At 27.9% G+C, this 18,831-nt stretch overlaps 1 protein-coding gene across 1 annotated transcript in view; it reads right to left on the minus strand.

The window, feature by feature from the left end:
• LOC101235628 (nitric oxide synthase 1) overlaps positions 1–18,831 on the minus strand; it is a 153,258-nt gene that overhangs the window by 68,024 nt on the left and 66,403 nt on the right. Inside the window, exons 10-16 of the mRNA XM_065795281.1 lie at positions 6,489–6,590; positions 6,248–6,316; positions 6,021–6,104; positions 5,622–5,722; positions 4,997–5,246; positions 4,495–4,538; positions 4,073–4,192 (exon numbers count right to left, since the gene is read on the minus strand). Of these exons, the coding sequence (XP_065651353.1) occupies positions 4,073–4,192; positions 4,495–4,538; positions 4,997–5,246; positions 5,622–5,722; positions 6,021–6,104; positions 6,248–6,316; positions 6,489–6,590 (770 nt within the window). The remainder of the gene's footprint in view (positions 1–4,072; positions 4,193–4,494; positions 4,539–4,996; positions 5,247–5,621; positions 5,723–6,020; positions 6,105–6,247; positions 6,317–6,488; positions 6,591–18,831) is intronic.

Here is an 18,831-nt window from a genome sequence, read left to right on the forward strand (position 1 = left end):
CAAGCCATTTGACAAACAATAGTCAAGCCATTTGACAAACAATGGTTACATTTTTTAAAGTAACTCAGATAATTTAGTTGATGGTCTCAATCTATGCATATTTCTACTTACCCAACTTATTTCTGCTTACAATACTTATTTCTGCATACTGTACTTATAGCATCAGCTAATTTACCTCTAAAGCAGTTGTACTTGCCTCTATGACCAATAAAAACTTAACCCAATATTATCTAAAATGGCCTTCTAAAAGCAGCTGATATTAATCCTTATGATACAAGCTACTATATTATTTTTCCAATTGATAAACATTTAGATCCTTATATGCCTTAGCACAGTTAAATATAAGTAAAACAAGCTAGACTAATCACACTTAATTTACACTAAAGTCAACTAAATTAGTTAACACCAATCCATAAATTCAAAGATGTATTTAAACACTTGTCTACAAAAATTTATTCACCCCCTACGTAATTATGCAAATCACTTCAATAGTTGTGCAAATAAACTTGGTGCTAACTAAAAATAAACTTGGCATTATCTAAAAAATTATTCAACCCCATGTCATTCTTGTCCTCATGTCACTCTTGCCCCATGTCATTTTTGTCCCCATGTCAATATATAAGCATTACTTCAAAATATTTGAAAGAAAAGAAAAAGAACAACTTTTATTAATTTTGTACATTGTTTATATGTCGTGTATTTATGTAATTAAAAAATGTTAAATGTATTTATTTTTTTGCATTTTTCTCTGTCAATTTAGTTGTTGTTAATTTTTATATACCATATATTAACTTTTTCTATGAAAATTTTTTTTCTCTAACTCTATCACTCTGACCTTATGTCATTAAAATTTTTGTTTTCTCTTACATTTTTTTCTCACTCATCTTATCTCATTTCATCTCTTTTTTTTATTATTTTTCTTCGCCTTACTCCTTTAATATTTTTGTTCTCATTTTTGTTCCTATTACGTCTTTTTTTTATTACTTGTATTGATGTAGTATTTTTTCTTTATTACTTCCTTGTCCTAATATTTTTTTATTTTATTTGTTTATTTTAATAAGGTGTCACTTCATTGACTAGTTTTTTAACCATATGAGCGACACCGAACCTAACTTTTTTAAATTATAACTAAATTTGTAATTTTTGATTTTATGGTTGAATAAATGGGTAAAAAAAATATATAATATATTAGAACTTTTTGTAATTAATCAATATTAATTTCAAAAAAGTTTATTTGAGAAATTATAATGAAGTATTAACAATAACAACAATAATAAATCTCTTACCAATTTTATCAAAATATTTTTTTCTAACTCAAATTTTATGAGAAAAAGTAAAAATTTAAGATTTTTAAGGAGATTTTTAAGGGAGTTTTTAAAATAATGAAAAGAAATCTTGAAAAAAACTGTTCAAAATAGCAAATCAAATTAATCAACAACAAAAAGCAATTCTAAGGGCTGAAATAGAAAATAGAATTAAATCAACAAACAAATAAGAAATCTTAAGGTCAAACTATTTTGATGTTTTATAAAAGCCTATTGCCTCATACTTGTTGTAAATAATTTTGTTGAAAATGATGTTGTAAATGGGGTTCTAGAAGTTGAGAATTTTTTTGATGTCCTACAAACTTTTCTGGCTCACTTTTAACTGTTGGGACATGCAACAGTAAACCAACAGTGGCATTGGCACAATTAAGAGTCGGCACAATGACTTTTTATGCAATGTTTTTTACTTGACTGTGATGCACTAGCAAGCAATTAAAAATTTTTATGACATGATTGCTGTGTTTTTATGACATGATTGCTGAATGCAAAAAATTCTGCACATTTAACTAAAAATAAGTAACAAATTTTAGTTTAATACAAATTTTCATCTAATAGCATACAGCTTATTTACATTCTGTAAAGTTGTTTGAGGCTCTATTGATGCAGGGAGGCAAGAAGGGAGGTAAGGACCCCTACCCTTAGTGGCTGATGTGTTCTGTGTTCAAGCGTTTATTTTTTACTGTGGATTTGTCATGTGATAAAATCAATCATTATATAATAATAACATGAAGATGGGAGAGAGTCCCAAAGTGTTGAAGTGCTGGAAAAAAAACTAGATGAATAAAAGTTTTTTATTTATCATAAAACATTAATGCTTATGCAAGTAACCACTATTAAAGTGGGAATTACTAGAAAACATAAAGAGTAGAGTGAAAGAGCAAAGAAACTATTGAAAGAAGACTTGAAAAGTTGTATGAGTCAGAAAAATATGAAGATTGGAGAGGGTTCTAGTGGGGGGAGTTAAAGTGGGGGGAAAAAAACTAGACGAAATAAAGTTTTTAGAGCATGCAGGTAAAGATACAGTAAAAGGATGAGACTTTGCTGAATGACAAGTCAAGCAAGAATAAGTTTTGGTTGATGGAACTAAAGATGATACCTCCTTTGAGCAGCGACATGTATTTGAAAAAAAAGAGAAAGAGCAATAATGTTACAACAATGCGAGGGAGGCTCAAGCTTGACAGATAGAGCAGTTCCTAATACATTTATAATGCATTTTTGGACCTTGTCTAGAAGAGAAAGAGAATCATTAGAAGAACCAGCCCAAATATGACAACATAATTCCATGCAGGGGCAAATAAGAGATTGGTAGAGGTACAGAATGGAATTATGAGTAAGAAAATGGCAAGCACAATAAAGAGAAGGAATTTAATAACAATAATAAGAAATCATAATGCTTATAACTTACTCATTTTTTGAATTTTTAAAATAAAATGAAAAATGAAAATATTACAAAATAATATCACAACTAAATTTGTCAAAGTAGAAACTTTTTTTATATTTATCAATTTATGCAATAACAAATTGTATATAAAACATTCAAACTGTGTACTATAGAAATATTAAAATAACTTGAAAAGAATTTTAATAAAAATTTGAAATTTTTTTTTTCTGTATTTTCAAAACTTCCAAACACTAAAGCTTTATTAAGTTCAGAGAAAGTGGAATTATGCAGAATATATTTTTGCAATCCCTCGCTTACTTTCAATCTGAAAGCAATTATCTCCTATTAAAGTGGAAACAAAGTGTTCAAGTCCATGGTATGGTTTGAACTGAAATTAAGTTTGGTATTCAATAGGAATTGGTATTCAATAGAAATTTATTTTCAAGTGTTTTAAAAGCAAATGAACAAAACTAAGTTTGTAACAGAACAATATTTATAACAAAGAACAATATTTATAACAGAGAACAACATTTATAAATAACAAAGATTTAAGTAGTTTAATTTTTTTTAATCACATTTTTATTATAGGTTGTTTTTTTTTTTATTGTTTATTTTATCTTTAATAGTATCATAATTTTATATATTTAAGTATTTTTATTATCATTTTCTTTAAAAATAAATGCAATGCTTAGTTTGTGCTTTTTTTAAACATCTTTACTTCTAACAAAGCTGCAAGCACTATTAGAGTTGGAAGGTACTGGAAGAGAAAAGATGAAGTTTAAAAAGCAAGATAAGGATTAACAGACGACTTGAAGGTTACAAATAAATACAATATTTAAATATTTATCTTTATTCTAATTATAGAATATAAAATATTTAAAACTATTATTTGTGAAAATGTTTTTAAAACAAAATGCTACAGAATTTACATTACATTATACTACCTGTAATACATATTTACACACATACATACATACATACATACATACATACATACATACATACATACATACATACATACATACATACATACATACATACATACATACATACATACATACATATATGTATATATATATATATATATATATATATATATATATATATATATATATATATATATATATATATATATATATATATTTATATTTATATATATAACTTTTATAAATATACTCTTTTAAAGTTGTCAATATAAAGTATATATATACATTATATATATATATATATATATATATATATATATATATATATATATATATATATATATATATATATATATATATATATATATATATATACAATATAAAGTATATATATACATATAAAAACATTTTTTTTAACAAATTTTGTTTAAGTAACATACAGAAAGTGAAAACTTTCATCAAATAAAGAAATTTTTGAAGTGTGTTGATGTTGTAATAAGTGTTGGTGCATTGAAGTTTGTTGGTGCTGTGAAGTGTTTGTTCCACAAATAGTTTTCATACTGAAACATAAATTGAAAATTAGTTTAGAACTTTAATAAAAATAATTGAAAATGAAATAACGTAAAACATAATTATAAACTGAAACTATAAATATTTAAACTAAATATGTGTATATATATATAAATATATATATATATATATATATATATACATATATATATATATATGTGTATGTATGTATATATATAAATATATATATGTATATATACATATACATTTATATATATGTATCTGTATATATATACACGCACATATATATGCATACATACAAACATATATACATTTGAATTTTAATACTTACTTTTCAGATGGATAAGCCATTTCATACAATTTTTTTCCAAAAGCCTGTAAAATACCATAGTAATACTGTAATTATAAAATATCAGGTGATTACATCGTGTAACAATGTAATTTTAAACAAGGTTAAAACAAAATTTTATTATTTCACAAAAGAAAAAGTTTTAAACAACAACATATAATAATTAATATATACCACTAAAAAATATTTACCACTATATAATAATAAAAAAATATCTACCACTATATAATAATAAAAAAATATCTACCACTATGTAATAATAAAACTTATATTACTTTATAAGTTCCTTTTCTAGTTTTTTTTTAATTATTCAGTAAACTTTTCTTGGAAAAATATCCAAGATAAAAAAATAATCTTCAAAATTACTGTTCCCCAACATTGAACAACAAATCTCAACTTAATTACTAATATGATTTACTTTTTTTAACTTGAAACTTCTGTCATTTTAATAAATATTAATAATTATATTAATTAAAATAAAAACCTGGCCATTTTCAGGACCTTCACCATTTCCGGTTGTGCTTGCAACAACAAATATGCATTTTTCATTTTTAAAATCTTCAAAATCGTATTGATCCATGCAAACTACTTTTGAATTAAAGGCATTTTGAAATAGCTCATGTAAGTTATAAGCAAAAGACTCTGCTCTGCCTGTTTCACTTGCATATAAAATTGTGATTTTTTGACATTTGGTAACTAAATGACTTGTTATATTTGTGCCCAATTTAACCAAACTAAAATTTAAACAAAATAAAAATAAAGATTTACAGTAAACAGAACACTTATCTTTTCTTAATGCTTTATTTTCAATAGGAAAGACTTTGCTTGGATGGGTTTCCATTAAGTCAGTATCTTATTTATATATGACAATATTGAATAGTTTTTTACAAACTTTTTTGAAAAGTTTTTTACCACTATATGACATTAATCTGTTTTGCAGATTATGGACAATAAAATTAGACGTTATATATTAGAGTTTTTGCTCTCCAAGTTACTTTTCACTGTCTTTAAGGCTTCACTTACCCCAATATATGATTAGTTTAATTTCTTGACCAGGACCTAGTCTAATTTAAATAAAGAGTAACTTTATAAATTAATGAAAAACATACTTTGAAATTTTTTTGAGTTTGTGATTATTTGTACTTAAATGACTCATCCATGCATCAACCTGATACTCGTAAGCTGGTTTTAATTTATAATTGAGCATTTCCTAAAAATAAACATACTTTATATTTTTTATAATTTGTAATAAATTATAAAAGATTTTTAAAAATAAAATATAGCATTAATCAGAAAAATATTTCTACAGTAATTGCTTTCCACTAATATGTTGCTCCACAACAAAATCAAGTTTAACTTCATTAAAAAAAATCAAGTTTAACTTCAGGAAGAAGTTTTTGCTTTATGAAAAAAATCAAGTTTATATACTTCATGAAAAAAAATTTTAACAATATTTAATTTTATTCAAAGAAAAAAATTGGAATAAAAAATAAAACTTTTTGTATTACCTGGTGGAATACAGGGCATATTGATCCAGAAAGTGGTGGAACTATCCACACCCAGTCAGATGGGCAACCACCACGCAATTTATTCTACGATTGAAAAAAAAACAAAAAATGTCAACTTATAAATTTCTTTAAACTTACAGTAGTGGAAATAAATTGATTATGTACTAATTAGCACAAATTAAAATAAAGATAATTTATTAAATCAAATTTTTATTAAATATTTTTACTTCTTTATGAAGATGTTTTATGAAAGATTCGGCCAAACTGTGATGATCAACCATGGTCACACCGGCTGCCTAAAAAAAACACAAAATAAAAATTAAGCAGAAATAACATAATGTAAATTTTAAGACTATTTTCTCGCATAAGCATATGAGAGCAACATAAGAATTTTTCATATCTGTAATATAAATAATATAATAAATAATGCTATATATATACTATATATAATTTTTAATATCAAAATACTTGATAGCTATGTAAGACAGCAGCTGTTAGCTCCAAGACTGTTCGATCTTTCCATAAGGACATGTGGGTAGATGTGTTATATCCCAATAATTCTGCTGTAGGCTAAAGAAAATCAAACTTTTCAATTCAAGATTGTTAAATTTATTAGGCTTTTTTATTTTTTTATTTTTTTTTTCTATAATACTCTTTTTTTTCTATAACATGTCATTTTTCTATAATGCTTAGTCATTTGTGTATAGTTTTTGATCATAGTAAAATAATTTGCTAATATAACACAAACTACATCCTGCAAATACAAATGAATAATTAAAAATCTATAAACATGATTCAAAATCTGTAATAAATAGATATTTAAAAGAAAATTAAAAATTTAAAAATAGGTGAATACTAAATTAATGTAAATAACGCTTAATATGAAACCATTTACTTAACATTGATTAATTTCCAAGAAAGAAATTTTTTCATTTTTTTACCCTTTTCAATTGTAAATAAAATTGAATGTTTCCCATTCTTCTTTTCTCAAAGTCTTCTATTAGAAATGCAATAAAAGTGCCATCAACATATTGTTTTTAAAACACTCATTTACCAAAACAGGATAGTGGTAACATCATCTGTTTGTTTAAAAAAAAAGTATGTTTGCAAAATATGTTTTTTTTTATTCGGCTTTGTTAACGCTACTGCTTAAATTGAATTAATGACAATAAATTCCTGATTTCTCATAAAAGTATATTAAGGTATGCAAGTTTGCAATACCGATATAGAAAGGAACTATATAACTTTCATAGAGGTTAGCCCAATTCATCTTTAATAATGAACTCTTTGTATAGAATTCTGAAGGTATTAAAACCCTTCAGTAAACGAGTAAAAATTTTATCAGTTGATTTAACAAAAATGTTTGATTTTAAGGACACGATTTATGCATGCCAAGAAGACTATAAATACAAGCAGGAGGTTAACCAGAAAGATAAAGTTTTTCTTCACAAATTACATCATCATAGATTGCATCATCAAAACAAAACCTTTAGGTTTTAATTTCCTTAAAACATTCTAAAAACGCATTTTTTCACTAAAAGTTACATATACTAGTATTTTAAACATATATATACAATTTAATATATACATTATATCCCAAAAAAAAAAAAAAAATTGGTTCCCATAAATTTTAAAATTTCAATTTACATATATCTATATACATCGATTCTCACCACGTCCTTGGTAGTACCGCGCTCAACTTGTTTCTCCGCGCAGCGGCCTTGTTCGCCAAGGTTCGTGTTTTGGAGTTATAAAGTTGGGAGAGGGTTAGATGATGACCTCTTCATCTGTAGTGGCCTTCTTGGTCTTGGGGAGGTGAATTACAAAAAATATATATATATATATACATATATATATATATACATATATAAATATACATATATATATATATACATATATATATATGTATATATATATATACATGTGGTAGTGGTGTAGTGGTAAGAGCGCTCGCTTTGTAAGCGAGAGGTTCAGAGTTCGACTCCCACCACGTCCCTGGAAGTACCGCGCTCAACTTAGTTTCTCCGCGCAGCGGCCTTGCTCGGCAAGGTTAGTGTTTCGGAGTTAAAAGGTTGAGAGAGGGTTGCACCTCGAATAACAACTAAAAAAAAATAATAATAATAAAAAACACAAACAAAAAAAAAAAAACAAAAAAAAAACAGTAGCCTCCTCGACTGAAGTGCCCCCCCTCGGGCCTTGGGAGGTGAATAATCTAATATATATATATATATATATATTTATATATATATATATATTTATGTATATATATATAGTATATATATATAGATATATGTATATATTATATCTGTATATATATGTAATATATATATATATATATAATATTTGTATATATATATATTTTATATACTTATATATATATATTATATGTATGCATACATATATATATATATATATATATATATATATATATATATATATATATATATATATACATATATATATATATATTTATATATATAAATATATATATAGATATGTATATATACATATATATATATATATATATATATATATATATATAAATATATATATATAGGTATGTATATATACATATATATATATATATATATATATATATTTATATGTATATATATATATGTATATATATATATATATGTATATATATATGTATATATATATGTATATATATATATATATGTATATACACATATATATATATATATGTATATATATATGTATATATATATATATATATATATATATATATATATATACATATATATATATATATATATATATATATATATATATATATATATATATATATATATATATATATATATATATATACATACATACGTATGCTTTTTTCTTTTGTGTACAAAATTTTTGAAGGTGGAGAAATGTTTAAAGGTTGCACAAAAACATCACACTTATACATTCTTATATAAACTAAAGTGTTTATTAGTTTTAACATCCAACTTGCAAAAATTTTCAAAAGCTTGTTAAATAATATAATTTTGCACTAATAATTAGTCAAACATTCTTGAACAAAAGAAAATTAATTAACCAATCCCATAACAGTTTTTATACTTTTAGCATCAATGGCATCAATGGCAGGGCCTACTTTCCCTTTTAATTTAGAAACATAAGAAATTTGCTAGATTTCACAACTGATTATATTAGTTGTGAAAAGATTTTGACATTTTTATGTTTTTTGGACATATTTATTGGTACTACTATTGTTTATTTTTAGTTTTTCAGATTAGAAAAAACTTTGCATTTAGTTTTGATTAGAAAAGATAGGTTTAGAAGAATTATCTGTTTATTGTAAATAAGTTAATTGAACTAAATATACTCTATTTAATACAAATATTATTCAATATATTTTTAAATAATAATTCAAAATAATGTATTCCTTTTAGATTATAAGAGAACAAAGTTTTAAATGCTAAAGAAAACTCATGATGTCTTTCTCCAGGTTATAAGCAACTGGGGGTTAAAATTTAACCTGGGCTGGGACCAGGTGTAATAAAATGTAGTCGGGGCTGGGTTTGTAACCAGTACTGCATATATGTTGGTATATCTTAAAAGATTTTTATTCGAAATTTTGTTAATTTTTATATTTGTACACATAAACACAAACACACACAAACATATGTATATATATATTTTTAAACATATTCGCTTCCAGCAAGGCTGCAAGCAACTACTTATTAGAGTTGGAAACTACTGGAAGAGAAAAGATAAAAATTGTAGAGCAAGATAACGATTGACGGACGACTTAAAGGATTGCAAATTATATGAATCAGGAAAGCAAGATGAAGGAAGCGAATTCCAAAGAGCTGATGTTCGAGGGAAAAATTAAACGAATAAGAGTTTTTGGGGCACCTTGGAACAGTCACAGAAAAAGTATGAAACTTAATTGAATGACAAGTAACACAAGAATGAATTTTAGTAGATGGCACAAGAGACGTTAGCTCTTTAAAGCAGTGCCCATTATAGTATCTGTAGAAAAAAGAAAGAGAAGCAACATTACGAAAATGTGATAATGGTTGGAGGTTGGCTGCAAGAGCAGATCCAACTATGTTTACAATGCATTTTTGCACCTTGTCTAAAATAGAAAGGGCATCATTAGAAGATCCGCCCCAGATATAACAACAGTATTCCATACAAGGCCAAATTTGAGATTTATAGAGATAGAGTATTGAATCTGGAGTGAGAAAATGTCGAGCTTAATAAAGAGATGTAGCCTTAGCAGATGCTAATTTTGCAATTGATTTGATATATGGTTTTCAAGAAAGATCGAAAGTAAGAGTAAATCAAAAGGATGAAGGGTAGATGACTAATCGAGTACATCACCGTTCATTAATATAGGAAGATCTAAATTATTGCGATAATAATTGGCTGAAAAAAATTGAGTTTTTTTTTAATTAAAGTTCACCAGCCACTGTGAGCCCCATGCTGTAGCAGAAGTGAGATCTTTTGAAGCTCAAATGCCCCCTCCAAGCAACCAGAGAGTGTTGGCTTCTTATCATGACAAGAATAAATGGTAGTATCATCAGCGAACAATGCCACCTTAGATGTGAGAATATCTGGAAGATCATTAATGTATATTAAAAAGAGTATAGGGCCAAGGACAGAACCCCTGATTTTACAGAATAAGAAGAAGAGGGCTGTGCATCCACTACAACTTTTATACTACCATTGGAAAGGAAGGATTCAATAATCTTAAATATGTTACCAGATACACCATAAGAATAAAGCGTATGGAGTAGATCAGCATGCCAAACTTTATCAAAAGCTTTAGAAATGTCAAGAGCGATGGCTTTAACCTCTTCACCTTCATCTAATGCACAATAAAACTTATCAGTTATTACTGTTAGCAAATCAGCTCTAGAATGAGAAGATTGAAATCCATATTGATGATCAGAAAGTAAGATTTAAGATGAGAAATTAAGTGTTTGTTAATTAAAGATTCAAAAACCTTGCTTATGATAGGAAGAAAATTAATGGGACGGTAGTTAGACAAATCAGATTGCTTTACAGAACTTTTGAAAACAGGGATAAAAGATCCCACTTTCCAGCAGGCTGGAAAACAAGACTCTGATAAGCACTTGCTGAATAGTTTTGAAAGTATAGACGACAGCTCTCAAGACTATAAGAGGTATGTTGTCCGGGCCAAAAGCTGTAGAAGACTCTAAGCAGGAAATCACTTTAGATACAAAAGCTGGAGTGATATGAAGGTCAAGCAATGGATTAACCTGTTTGTCGACTACACCATGTATAACGCAACTAGTGGAATCAACAAATAATATTGATAAGAAGTTATTTGCAAACAATTCAGCTTTGTCTTTAGGTGAGGTTACAAATTCTGAACCATACAAGGGAGGTCAAATAGCAGATTTGCCCTTATTATTGATACTGTTAAAGATTCTTCAGAAGTCACGAGAGCCATTTTTTGTGATGAAATACGAGATTTCATGACATGAGAATAGCATGCTTTGGCATTAGACAAAACCTTTTTACAACGATTTCTAGCAGTAATAAAGAGACGCCTGTTTTCTGGAGAATTGTTTTGCTGATAGATATGGAAGTAACGGTTTCGATTGGAAATTACAGCAGCACAATGTGAGGAAAACCTTGGAGAAGAGTGAGGCTTGACTTGGAATTGTTAATAGGGAATAAAGGATTCACAGGCCAGTCTGAATCCTAGAAGATATGTAAAAAGCATATTTGTCAGCAGGAAGACGAAAGATTTCTACCCAAGAACTATAACAAAGAAAATAATGGAGAGAGTCCCAGTCAGCTATAAGGTAGTTGTAAGAGGTATGATGACAGGGGAATTCTGATGAATTAGAAAAACGAGATAATAGTTTTAGAGAGATCAAACTGTGATCAGAAGCACCTAAGGGTGAATGTGGAGAAAATGAGCACTGACTAAGATCAGAAACAAGACATAAAATGAGTAGAGAAGGTAAATGGTTCAGGTTGTCTGAAAAGCAAGTTGGAAAGTTGACTATTTGGGTGATGGATTGAGAAAGGCAAAAGTTATGGGCTTTAATGCCTGCAGATTCACTGACACTAAAGCCAAGCCATTCAGTGTGATGAGCATTAAAGTACCAACAACAACAAAATTGGCTGATGGATAAAGAAAGAGAGCTTGGTCAATATGATCAGAAATAACATCAAAAAGAGCAGTCTTGAGATGAAGGAGCACAACATAGAACAAAGAGAAAGGCAATAGAGTGAATTGATGCTAAACAAAAGCACATAAAAGAATAGTCTGTGGATTCAAACCTAGTTTCCTGACAAATGAGTGACTTCTTACAAATGTAAATGCCCAGGCCAACCATGTGACTATTGGAGTTGTCTCCAATGGTCACAAGATGGTTGTCTTCCTTTAATTCTTTACGAATTAAAGGAAGACAACCATCAACACTAAGATCACAAGATGAGACAACTGAACTCAAATTTTTGTCTCACAAAAAGCATAAGAGAATAAGCAGCAGAAAAGTTACTTAAGAGAATTAGTGAAACAGATTCAGAGAACTTGGTGGCGACAGTAGTTTTTTTTGTGTTTTTTGTACTTTATTCATTTTTATATTTGTTAAAGAACTTGACTCAAAGCATAGATAGTACTCAGTACACTGTTTAATGGCCCAAGCAATTGCCTCATTACTACTAATAAACCCTAAGCCATAACAAAGGGCTCCGAATGTGGCCTTGGCAATGCACACCAAAAGTACAAACAGGGACACCATCCGTGTGCAACATGGCACTGTTAATACTTTGATATTTTTCAGCTGTTGATGGAATCAGCCTCATTGAGAGCTACCACAGAGTTTGGGAAACCTGACTTCCAGCCGGCCTCAGAACCATTAAACTGAGTTTTAGAGCTGTACCCGCATTAGTAGATAATAGAATAAGTAACCTAGTCATAAAAACAGAGACACAAGCAAAACTTATGCATTGAGTCAAGAAGATCCAGCATTCAACATCCTAAACTGGAAACAATGTATTAAAAACACATCTGCCCCAGTTATAGAGAAAGAAGTGGTGTGAGGCTGGTCAACAGATAGAATCTGCTTACCTCTTAAGTCTTTGTTTTGGAGGCCTTCTACAAGGCAGTAGCCGGATGCATTTAACATCTGCCCAAGATGAGAATTTTTATCGAGACACCATCTCTTGCCTTTATTCGACTAAATGATTTCACTCTGAAAAAAAGTTTTTGAAACCCATTTTTAAGGTCACTGCTTTTACAATTTGTGCCCTGAAACCTCCTTGTTTTTAACCAAAAATTGGGAGCCTTAAGTATTAAAAAAAAACAGCAATTTTTTTTTTTATAAACTCTAAAAGGCCTAAATTATAATTTGGAATTGGTTAAGAAGTTTACATTAAAATAATATATACTAATTTAGACCAAGAAAAATAGCTTAAAACGCACTAACTTTTAAGATAATAATTTTTAAGTATATTTAAATAGAATGACGTTTGCAACCGAATATAACTCACGCCTGTCACAAACAAAAACAATCTTTTTTTTTCAAACTAATATTTATTGTATATTTATTCTAATTATTTTTTTCTAATTATTTATTTTCTAATTGAATATTTATTCTTAAAAAATTAAAAAAGATTAAAAAAGATTAAAAAATGAAATCATGCCATACTTTTACTTAAGCTAAGAATATTTTTTTTATTATAAGCTGCCATTTATAACTTTTACTTTGAAATCGAAAACAAAAAGAAGATTTAAAAAAAGATTTAAAAAAAAAAGTAAAGATGCTACTAAAAATCACAAGACATTTTTAGCATTATCTCTTCATAAATGCATCCTTTTTGCTATAAAGAAACTGTGGATTAATGGAGGATATGACAGCGGTATATTTCATTACAAGGACATCAGGTTTGCTAAATAATATATAATTACAGCTTTTTTATTTTTATCAAATTTTAATTTTGCTTATATTAATTTGTTAACTTGACTCTTTTGCCTCTGATATGAGACTACATTAAAAAGTTTTAAAGTAATTAGAACAAAAATCAATAAATATTATGTGTTCTAGGAAACTATTAAATGATCTTCTTGAAGAATGGGCAACTTTGAAAAAAAAATAAAAATAAAAAAGGCAACACAGCAGAATTAGCTAGAAACATCTTTTTAAAAAATGCTAAGAAAGCTTTTTGGATTGGAAAACCTGATATTTGCTCTATAGAAGAAACATGGAAACAACCTAGATTCATACAATTCAGATAAGTAATTTTTAAAAGATCAAATGACAAAACGTAAAAATGACACTTGGTTCAAAGGATTTAAAATATTGCTGAAAGATGAAAAAGATAGAAAGAAGATTGCGATTTAACAGCTTTTATTATCAGAACAATGAGAGGTCTTTTCCTGTCAGGATTCCGAATATTCAGCAAACAAAATTAAATCAGGTATTAGTGCTTCAACAGTATTACCAAAAAAATTTGCAAGAGAATTTGCAACTACAGGTGTTTCTAAAATCATTTCATCTAGAAATATGATGCACTTGCTCTGTGACATAGTAGTTACTTCTCGGTGCAGTTTGACAGGTTTCTCGCTTTCTGAATCCACCATCATACGTGCAAAAAAAGAAAACAGTAAGTACAAGTGCAGCTAAATATTGAGAAGATATAATAAAAGCTGCAAAGCAAAGTAAATTTCCAATAATCACTCATTTTGATGAAAAAATTTTGCAGGATATTACTAACAATACAAAACCAAAAAGAGATTACTTTGCTGTTCTTTTAAAAATTGATAGAGATTTAAAGCTTTTTGGCATTCCACCAATGAATAATGGTACTGAAAAATTTCATCATGATACTTTAGTAAACATTTTGGATGAATACAAGCTAAAAACTTATATAAAGGGTCTGTATTTTGACACAACTGCAACTGATTCAGGAAAATATTCCAGCACAAATATTAGGTTCTGTCATACTTAGGTTTCAATTATATTACAGTTTGCATGTCAAAAACATGTTTATAAGCTTTACTGTAAACATTTTATGGAAAAAAGTTCACATTGGTAAAACTTATGCTCCTGAAAATCTGATATTCAAAATTTTCCAAGTTAATTGGAATGCAACAAAGGAAACTATGGATAAATCAGAGTTCAAAAAATTTTACAAAGTTGCAGTTAAAGGAGCGTATATAGAAAAACAGATTGAAGAGACTGTTCATCTTTACAAATATTCATTTGCCAATTTAATATTTCCAAGAGGTGATTATAAAGAACTAGTAGAACTTAGACTCACCTACTTATACCCAGATGTAAGCTTTAATATGCTCATGGATCAGTTTATATTCCTCTTCAGCTTATGTTCCTCTTTAGTTTCCTCTGCACCTTTTTCAAGATATAAAAGCATACTGGCAGATGGCCCAATATAAAAGTTGGGTAGAATCTAATGATCCAGGAGCTAATGATGTACTAGAGGGAATTGAAGAAATATTGAAACCAATGGTGAGACATACGTGGTATTTGGATCAAACCTTGATTTCATTATGTCTCACAGATAAATAACTCAAAGATGATTAGAACGAAAAAGTTGCAAAAGTTCTTTTCTCACAACCTGTTTCCACACACTATGAGAAGTCTGAAAATCCAATCCTACCGAAAGGTCTGGATTTCACCCAGAAGAAACCACATAATTTGTCACAGTTAGTTGGTAGGAACTCTTGTTTTATTTTCAGTCTGTTAAATTTAAATAAAGACAATGATAAACCTTGACTGAACTGTCCTTCATCTTTTTGAAGCTTTATTGACCAATTTTAAACTTTCATTGAACTTTTTTGCCCAGTATATGTAGTCAACAACTACTCTGAATGGGCAATTAAGCTTGCGTCAGAGTTTGTTAATCAAAATCAATATCAGAATCAATACAGGAAGTTTGAAAAAGGACAAACAACGGAAAGTGGAAAAAAAAGGCGCTTACAAAACATAATTTGGAGAATATTTATTTAATTTTTCAATAAAAACATGAAGAAAGTTTTGTTGAGTACAAACTGTTTTTGAAGAAAATTTTGTCTTGATTATTTACTAATTTATCATTTTTTTACCTTAACTATACCAGCTACATGAGATTGAAAAAAATAAAATTGTTTCATTAAAACCCATATTTTTGAAAATCTAATTAAACTTTATGTGAAAACAAAACTTCAAGACAGATGGTACATAAATGTTATGTAAAAAAAATTATATGGGTGGAGTAGTGGCGGAAAAACGAACCCTTCACCAACCACCACTAGCCCTCCTATTGGTGGTCCATATATTATAAATTATTTTGAAAATTAAATTTTGGCTTAAATTAATCTTTGTAAACAAGAGTTTGATAAAATTTGTAACCGAAAGTTTGAGGGATAAAAAAATTAGTCTATTGATATATCCATAAAATTACCTAAACATAGAACGCTTTGCAATTTTTTCCATGGTCAAACCAATGCACCTTTTTAAAAACTTAACTTTCCAACCAATTCCAAATAAATATTTAGGTCTTCTAAAGTTCATAGAAAAAAAAATATTCAAACTCGATTAAAAACAAATGGATCAAAGTCAAACTCGATTAAATATAAATAAATCGAAACACTTCTGATCATTCTGATATGATATAAATAGAGAAGAGGATGATGAAATAGGATTTAATGCCAAGAAGAAGATGAGAAGTTGGAGATAATAAAGAAGAAGAAGAGATATTAGGAAGAACTGTAGGGTTACGAGTTGTAAGAAAAGTTTGGACTTATAAAAGAGGTTGTGTAGAATATTAAGTATAAGGAACATTAGACTAAATTTAAATAGCATCTGTTATATTATTTGAAGAAATTATAGTAATACAGAATAAGTTGTAACTAACTAGTAGTTGTTTGGATTTATTATTATTAACTGCTAACCTAACATTAGGAATAAAGGTTCAGGGAATATATTTACTTTACTAGTAAAATACTACTGCATAACAATATATATATATATATATATATATATATATATATATATATATATATATATATATATATATATATATATATATATATATATATATATATATATATATATATATATATATATAAAGAGAGAGAGAGAGAGAGAGAGAGAGAGAGAGTGAGAGAGAGTTTCAATTTAAATTATATTATATTATAAATATTAGCATTTAGGTAATTCCTGGTACTACGGGTAACAGTAATATAGATATTATATATATATATATATATAATATCTATATTACTGTTACCTGTTTATATATATATATATACATATATATGTATGTATTTATATATATATGTATATATATATATATATATATATATATATTTATATATATATATATATATATATATATATATATGTATATATGTATTTATGTATATATATATATATATATATATATATATATACATATGTATATATATGTATGTATATATATATATATACCTATCTATATATATATATATATATATATATATATATATATATATATATATATATATATATATATATACATGCGTATGTCAGGTCAGGTTATCCTGCTACTGGTAACATGTAACCCAGTACAACCTGCTTCATGTCCTGCTTCCTTGTAGGATTCACTTTTTTAGACAAAGACTAGAAGAAGCCTAATCCAACTTAAAACACTCTCTGCCTTGAAGCTTTTGATTGAGTAAAGGCTAGTGATAATGTCTCGATAAAAGTACTCATCTTGGGCAGATGTTAATGCATCAAGCTACTGTCTTCTAGAAAGCCTCCAAGGCAAAGATTTAAGAAGTAAAAAGTTAAGCTCTCAGAGAGGCTGATACCATCAACAGCTGTAAAATATCAGATTACTAACAGTGTCATATTGTGCATGGGTGGTGTCCCTGTTTGTACATTTGGTGTGCATTGTCAAGGCCACATTTGGAGCCCTTTGTAATGAGGCAATTGTTTGGACTACTAAATAGTGTACTGAGTTCTATCTATGCTTTGAGTCAAGTTCTTTAACAAATTTAAAAATGGCTAAAGTACCAAAAACTATAAAACACAAAAAACCATCGTCATCACCAAGTCTCTAAACCTATCATTCACTAATATTTGTGGTCTTCAATGTAATTTTTCTTCTGTAGAGTCTTATCTTTTGTAAAGTTCACCAGACCTACCTTGCACTTTAGGACACTAAATTTGGCTGTCTCATCTTGTGATCTTAGTATTAATGGTTATCTTCCTTTAACTCGTAAAGACTCCAATAGTCACATGCTTGGTCTGAGCATTTACATTTATAAGAATTCACCAATTTGTCAGGAAACAAGGTTTAAATCCACTGACTATTCTTTAATGTGCTTTCGTTTAGCACCAATTTACTCTATTGCCTTTCTTTTTGTTCTATATCCCTCTCCTTCATCTCAAAACTGCACTCTTTTCAATGTTATTTCTGATCAAATTGACCAAGCCCTCTTTCTTTATCTATCACCCAATATCAATGTTGTTGGTGACTTGAATGCTAATCATACTGAATAGCTTGGCTCTAGTGTCAATGACTCTGTAGGCGTTAAGGCCCACAACTTGGCCTTTCTTAATCTCTAACTTAAACAGCCAACATTCCAACTGACTTTCTTGACAACCTAAATCATTTACCTTCTCTAATCGACTTATGTCCATAGTCAGTGCTCAGTTTCTCAATATTCACCCTTAGGTGCTTCTAGTCACAGGTTGATCTCTCTAAAACTATTAACTCATTCTTCTAATTCATCAGAATTCCCCTGTCATCATACCTCTTACAACTACCTTATAGCTGACTGGGACTCTCTCCGTTATTTTCTTTGTTATGGTTATTGGGT

This window comes from Hydra vulgaris, chromosome 04 (genome assembly GCF_038396675.1).
Source record: "Hydra vulgaris chromosome 04, alternate assembly HydraT2T_AEP".
Lineage (NCBI taxonomy): Eukaryota > Metazoa > Cnidaria > Hydrozoa > Anthoathecata > Hydridae > Hydra > Hydra vulgaris.